Source organism: Nicotiana tabacum, chromosome 18, assembly GCF_000715075.1.
Source record: "Nicotiana tabacum cultivar K326 chromosome 18, ASM71507v2, whole genome shotgun sequence".
NCBI lineage: Eukaryota > Viridiplantae > Streptophyta > Magnoliopsida > Solanales > Solanaceae > Nicotiana > Nicotiana tabacum.
The window spans coordinates 97,484,127-97,492,001 of NC_134097.1; the positions used below are offsets into that span (position 1 = coordinate 97,484,127).

The window sequence follows — 7,875 nt, forward strand, 5'->3', positions numbered from 1 at the left end:
TCAGCTCGGAGGCTCTTAGCCTCCCATTCACGTTGCTCACTGAGAAGTTTGTAAGCATTTCTCTTCTCAATGAGCCCTCGAACCTCGGCCTCAAGCTAGTTCAGCTCATCTCGATATCGGAGAAAAGTCTCATGATAAAGCACCGAGGCCTATAGACAACAATAACAAGAAACCTAGTTTGATCCCAACATGTGGGGTCTGGGGAGGGTAGTATGTACACAAACCTTACCCCTACCTAATGCAGGTAGAGAGGCTGTTTCCAATAGACCCTCGGCTTAGGAAGGGCAAGAAGAAGAAGAGGAAAGCAAGGAAGAAAGAAAGAAAAAGGGAGAGATAAAGGATAAGTGGTACCAAATAATAGCAACAAGGTATACAATACTTGAGGCGAACAAAACCATATAACATAATAAAAATCTAAGAATATGAAGGGACATGCATGCTACTAAGACTATCGGTGAACAACTATAAACTATCTACTAACCTTCTACATTAATCCTCGACCTCCCCACCCTCCTATCAAGGGTCATGTCCTCAGTGAGCTGAAGTAGCGCCATATCCTGCCTAATCATCTCTCCTCAATACTTCTTAGGCCTACCTCGACCTCTTCTCAAACTCTCCATGGCCAACCTCTCACACCTCCTAACAGGAGCATCAATGGTTCTTCTCTTAACATGTCTGAACCATCTCAGCCTCGACTCCCGCATCTTGTCCTCCATGGAGGCTACTCCCACTCTGTCTTGGATAACTTCATTCTTAATCCCATCTCTCCTGGTACACCCACACATCCATCTCAACATCTTCATCTCTGTTACTCTCATTTTCTGCACGTGGGAGTTCTTGATTGGCCAACACTCAACCCTATATAGCATAGTCGGTCGAACCACCAATAGATAAAACTTACCCTTAAGTCATAGAGGCACATTCCTATCACATAAAATATCGGAAGCGAGCCTCCACTTCATCCATCTTGCTCCAATGCGATGCGCGATATCTTCATCAATCTCCCAGTTATCCTGGATAATAGACCCGAGATACTTAAAAGTCGCTCTCTTAGGGATAACTTGAGCATCAAGCTTAACCTCTACGTCTGCATCATAGGTCCCGTCACTGAACTTGCATTCCAAGTATTTTGTCTTGGTTCTACTCAGTTTGAAACCTTTATACTCCAAGGTCTGTCTCCAAACCTCCAACCTCGCGTTAACTCCATTACGTGTCTCATCAATCAACACTATATTATCGGCAAATAGCATGCACCAAGGCACCTCCCCTTGGATGTGATGCGACACTACATCCATCGCCAAGGCAAATAAAAATAGGCTAAGGGCCAATCCCTGGTGCAACCTTATCACCACATGGAAATACTCTGAGTCACCACCCACAGTCCTCACCTAAGTCTTAGCATCATCATACATATCCTTAATCACACTAATGTACGCTACCGGAACACCGCTAACCTCCAAACATTTCCATAGGACCTCCCTCGGAACTTTATCGTATGCTTTCTCAAGGTCAATAAACACCATATGCAAATCCTTCTTCCTCTCCCTCTACTGCTCCACTAATATCCTTACTAGATGAATTGCTTCCGTAGTCGAACGCCCCGTCATGAATCCAAACTGATCATCGAGGCCTATAAAAAAGAAGAAAAATGTTGCGATTACCTATAAATTAATCTAAGTACAAATTAAAAGTCATCAAGAGGTATCTGAAGTTACCCAATTTAACCCCAATTGTGCTTTCTTGAACAGGCAGGGCACGTCCACCTCGTTTATCTTGGCTTGGTCTTTATCGGTCACAAGACACAGAAGGTAACTAGCCATCCCTACGGGGGTAGAGAGGACCCGAGCATCCTCCGGAATGGAGTGTGAGCACGTGATTTTTGTTTCGCACGACAATCGCTTCAAAAAGAAATAAAAAATAATAATAATTGGCCCTGCTGTACAATTTTGAATTTTTGTGCGGCACCTTGTTGATTTATTTGTGACTTCGGCCCATTTTTATTTATTTACTTTATTAAAAAAAAAAATCGAAAATATATGTGTCCTGCATAATTCAAACCGTAATCCGGTCGTTAAATAGAAAATCATAAATAGGCATCTTCGTCCGTGATTTTATTTTTTGTTTAATTTTACCCTTTTTTGAATTATTTTAACGTGTGTGTGAATAATTGTATTGGGTGTTTGATTTTATTTAGTTTTGTATTTCTTTTAATATAATAATAAAAAAAAAAAAAGGGGGGGGCCTTGCCTTTCCGGATTTGGGCCAATTTATTAAAATTGGCCCAAACAAATAATGCCCAAACGGACAGCCCAAGCCACCAGTCCAAACAGCCCACCCCCCAGGCCATAAAACGACGTAGTTTAACACCAAAACTACGTCGTTTCGATGCCAACCCATCACAACCGTTTAAACCAAGCCGATCCAACGGTCCGGATCTTTCACCCGTAACCCCACTACCCGACCCGTTACCCGAACCAATTCTGACCCCTACTAAGCCAAACGACGACGTTTCGTTTAAACCTTCAGATCCAAGCCGTCCATCTCGTCTCATCCAACGGTTGAAATCAATCCCCCCATTCCATATATAAGCCTCCTACCACACCCTGCCCCCCTATCCAATACCCCAGCTTCCGTCTTCACCTCCTTCCCCACGAAACCCTAGCCGCCCCCTTATCCCTCGCCATTAATCCCGGCGGCATGAACGCCGATGACCTCCGCCTGAACACCATAGAACCCCTTCACCGCCCTGAACATCGATCTGTTGGCCGTTTAGTTCGAATCCCTTCCCACCTTCTCGAATCTTCATTTGAAGATTCGAGTCGGAACCCGAGTTACACCAATCGACCTCAACTTCGCACCAGACAGTCCCCAGACCCCCCTCGTGACCAAACCATGCTTGGTTTGGTCCGAATCTGACCAGGGAAGCACGAATCCCGGATCTAATTTTTGGAACTTTGAAGGTCTTCGTCGATGGTCCGTGTTTTGTTCAAACTAAAAGATTAAGGTCTAATGGACCTTAATCGAAGTGTTTCTCATCTGAGAAACACTTCGATTAAAGCCCATTCAGCCTTAAGGAAAGTTTGTCCCAATCCGAGTTCAAACTTTTAACTTTTCAAGTTTTAAGGTAAGTCTGCTTTCTTTTCCTTTATTTGTTTTTTAGTCCGTATGATCTGTTTTAAAAGACTGTTCATATTTGTTTTAATTTTTTTTTATCAACTTTTGTTTGTCCACTTCGTTTGAACATCTGTGTTTGTCTGAATCTCTCTCCTCCTATTCTGATACGGCATGCGTATTGGTTGTATTCCAAATTTGCACTGACTAACTGATTCCTCGAAGTACCATTCTATTTTAATCAGTATAAGTCGAGTCATGTGTCCCATACTTCTGAATGTCTGATTTTTGGCTACGGTTGTGTACGTTAATGCTAATATAGTCGAGTCGACATGAGTCGTCAATTAGTTTCAATTGTCCGAGCATAGTAAATCGATTGGCTTCTGTTGAACATTTGTTAAATCAATTAAGAACCAATTTTGTTTACTTATAGCTGTTGATTTGGATTAGTAATGTAAAAGGGATGTTTGGTTTAAATGCTGAATTGGAGGGCATGTGCACTCTTGCACAGCATTTGCATTGGTGCACCTCATGTGCATTGGTGCACCGCATGTGCATTGTGCACAGCCTGGGGCCTGCATAAAGGTCCTTATTTAATTTTAAAATGGTTTGACAGCATATGCTGTCAATATATTCTACTGCCCATACTTGCTTTTAGATAATAAAATGAAAAAGTTGAATCTGCCAGGGAAGGTGAATGGGCTTTAATACTTAATTAACTAAAGTGGAACTGAAAAAAGGTTAAAGGCACATGGGAGGGTACTGGGATACTCTAAAAAAACAGGCTATTAAAGGTTTAAGGAAGGCATATAAAAGGGGCAGACATCTGACTGAGGAGACAGAATTAGAGGCAGAGGGATTAGAAGATATACATACACTGTGAGAATAGAAAAGAGAAAGAGAGAGTTGACAGAAATAGAAAGAGAGCAAGAAAGAGATAAAACAGATTAGGAAATCAGAAATTTGGTTTCGTTGGTCTGAACTTCACCTATTGTCAATACATTAGGCAGTGTTGCTCCTCCTAAAATTCAATCGAGATTATTGTTAGTTGTTTTGTGGCATTTGGTATATTCCGGAATTGGATTGTCTGGAGCATTGTTGCCATCACACTGTGTGCTATTTCGCTTGGCTGTTTTTTCCTTCAACTCTAGTTCCACCTCGCATCAGAATCCTTTTCTTTTGTGCTGTTCTGATTGCTGTTGCTATTCTGCTCACTATTGTTGTTGCCCTGTCCCGCTGCTATTTGCTAGTCCTGCTTCTTTCTGCTGCTGATTTCCACATCTTCTTCTTCTTCTCCTTTGCATTTTCAGCATTTCCAGGTACACATTTCAAGTCCCATATTGATGTAATTAAAACAGTTGGAAAGCATGAAATGAAAAAAGGGTTGAAGAAGTTCAAGTATTTGTTGTAATATTCATAGTACATTAACAGGCCTGTAAAAATTGATTTAGTTTATGATTCAACAGTTCGAAAGTATGTATCGATATTTGACTGAGTTTACCCTGTTGTACTTTAACTCTGTAGTTGTTTGTCAGTAGGGGCATGTATATTTCGATTTCGGCCTTATACAATACTGTTCTTGTTTCATTTGGTTTTTGTTTAGTTAAGACTAGTCCACACAAGTTTAGTTAAGTTCGACTCGAGAAGTGTTCGGATTAAGTGTTGTATTTCGTTTAGCTCGTACATGATTCCTTGCCAAACTAAAGTATTTTACTTGCCAGTTATCTTTTAATCTAGGCCAAATAAGTTCAGTTAAGTTCAACTCAAAAATGTTCGGATTAGGTATTGCATTTCATCAATCTCATATGTAGTCTTTTGTTCGACTGAAACATCCCTGCAAGGCATGACGTTTTTTACTTTATAAGTAGTTAATCAGAAACTAACAAAAAATCCGGATTAGGCCAAAGCCTATAATTGAATTAGCATGTACCTTTTCTTCTAGTTTTAGAGACAAATGCATTAGAAATTTAGCCATTTTAGGATATCCTTTTCTAAAATAGAGATGAGCCTCGCCAAACAAAGATGCAAAATTGCGGGGCCCTCAATAAATAACCATGGTAATTATTTAGAATTCAAGATAGGCCATTTAATAAATTTCATGGCCTTCTACGAAGATAATAACGCGTTTAGATTCTTTAGGCGCGACCTTTAGTAAATTATATTCTTAAAAATCGGGTGCACATTGATGTGACCCAAGTCCAAGTCCCAACGGAGTCAAAATGTGTTAACAACTACGGGTGCATTGATTGTGACGTGGTTCGAGATGCATTTTCACGACGTTGTAATTCTATAAAATAAATGATAATAATAAAAGCGGTTTAAACTTAATAAAGGCACATAAGTCACAACCTGTATTTAAATCAGATATTTAGCCATTATAACAATTTAAGCGACCGTGCTAGAACCACGGGATTCGAGGGTGCCTAACACCTTCCCTCGGGTCAACAGAATTCCTTACTTAGAATTTCTGGTTCGCAGACTTCATTTGGAAAAGTCGAAAATTTCCTCGATTTGGGATTCAAGATAAAATCGGTGACTTGGGACACCAAAAAGCCAAACCTTTCCCAAGTGGCGACTCTGAATTAAATAAATAATCTCATTTCGAATATTGTCACTTAAATTGGAAAAAACTCCACCCGCGCATCTAACCCTTCGGGGCCGGGCGCGCAAAAAGGAGGTGTGACAGCTCTGGCGACTCTGCTGGGGATTTGTACACCCAGAACCACTGGTTCAGGGTTCAAGAATTCGAGCTTAGAATAATTGTTATATTTGGCTTTATTATCTGATTTTTATTACATGTTTTTTGCGTAACGTGCTAAATGTTGTCTTTTACCGCTTTGATATTATCTGAATTGTATATAAACTGTGTCGAAACCTTTCTCTTCTTACTTCCGGGGAGAAGCTCGCTGGTCGGGACTCCCTATTCTGTTAATGTCAATACCTAAAATAAGAAAGAGGACGGACAAGTTACAAAGCCGGACGATCTCGCGGGTCCCCGGTACGTAGCCCCCTCCTCGACTCGAGTTGTCCGCTCGGGTGCACAGTCTAGAACAAATACCCAGGTTACGAACCTAGAATAACTTGACTTCATGCCGGATCCCTAGTAGGAACGCTTATCTGCATCATGTTGCATTTGACTTAGGGGACTCAACACAGGGGTTGGGTCCGTCTAGGACAGGCAGCCTGAAACGAAAAGACCCCCTGGTGCATCCTATTTGTGTTGTGCATTTATTTGCTTCGGTTCCGCATGTCGACCGGTTCCTAAAAAGGGGAAAATAGCAGCGTAGGGGAGATAATTACTTATTTTTGGAGAATAAAACCAATGTCCAAGTAGTGTCAAAACCTCGCCGGAATTTTTTCTAAAAAAAAAAACTGTCTTTTATTGAGAGTTATTAAAAAAAAATAAAAAAAAAATTATTTCTTTTATCACTTTCAAAATCAAAAAAAAAAAAAAGAAAAAGTGTTTATTTTAAAAGTAAAAAAAAATGGAAAATCCATAATTCAAAAAAGTGTGTTGTTTCTTTTGTAGTACCCCTTTTATAAATTCAGACTAATGATCCAAATATTGCATAAAAAAAAATAATAATAATAAAAAAAAATATTTTTTCTTGAGCCTTTATCTTTTTTCAAAATAATAATACTTATTCTTGATTTCTAGGTTTTCTCTATTCATGATATGCCCGAACTACGCCGGTTTGATTCTCACCGGATGTGAGATACGTAGGCAACCCTCGTCGGGTTCAACCCCATTTTTCTAAATAGCCAAAAATCAGTAAATAAATAAATAAAAGATGTGTCAAATTTTTAATAGAGTCGTAAATAAGTCAGGTGACATTGTTTTATCATAAATAGCCAAATGTTCCCGAAAGGGACGCCGGAAGGCTGACTTTGCATAAACAGCCACCTTTGGGTCTTGTTTAGCGTTTTTTTAGACCCGCACAGCCTTAAAATCTTTGTCTCCGAAGTGTTTAAAGGCCGTGGGCAAAGCTTGATCCTCTCTAAAAAAATATATTTTTTTTGAGTCAGTCAATTTTGTTAAAATCACCTTAATAAATGTGCAGGATGAGCACGATGCAAAATGAACATTTTTCAATAATGACCCAAATCCCTGTCAAGTTACGGCTATGGTGGAATGATCTAGGTGTTGAAGGACAAAATGAGGTTAAGAAATATTTGAAAGGTCTTGTGGGTCTGTTGGAAGTCCAGCCTCGGGGAGATATCATAAGAGCTTTGGTTACCTATTGGGACCCGGCGCACAATGTTTTCCGTTTCTCTGATTTTGAGCTCACCCCAACTTTGGAAGAAATGGCCGGATACATCGGGAATACTGAACTCCCGTTGAGGGAAAAATACTTGGTCGCCCCAAGAGTCGTCACGGTACATCGGTTCCTGGATTCATTGAAAATACCTAGAACGGTCCACAACCCGGATCTAGCAGCCGGATTCTGTACTCCATGCTTCATATATGATAGATACGGTCACGAGGGGGGATTCAATAATCCAATCAACAAACTGTGCAGCAAAGGAGTTCGTCAGAAGTGGGACGAGCACAGACGGGTGGCGTTCATGATAACGTTTCTGGGTCTTCTGGTATTTCCGAGAAAAGATGGAAACATTGATTTGAAGATATCTGGGGTCGCCAGCACTTTACTCACGCAAAGTGGCAGCACTCTCGCGCCAATGATGGTATCTGACATCTTTCGAGCTCTCACAACTTGTAAAGCTGGGGGAAATTTCTTCGAAGGTTGTAACTTGCTCCTACAG

The 7,875-nt window shown here is 40.5% G+C and overlaps 1 protein-coding gene across 1 annotated transcript; it reads right to left on the bottom strand.

Annotated features, from left to right (window-relative positions):
* Nucleotides 1-908: 908 nt before the first annotated feature.
* LOC107797642 (uncharacterized) lies at nucleotides 909-1,295 on the bottom strand. The gene has a single exon (XM_016620545.1). The coding sequence runs from the start codon at nucleotides 1,293-1,295 to the stop codon at nucleotides 909-911; it is 387 nt and encodes a 128-aa protein (XP_016476031.1).
* Nucleotides 1,296-7,875: the final 6,580 nt, after the last annotated feature.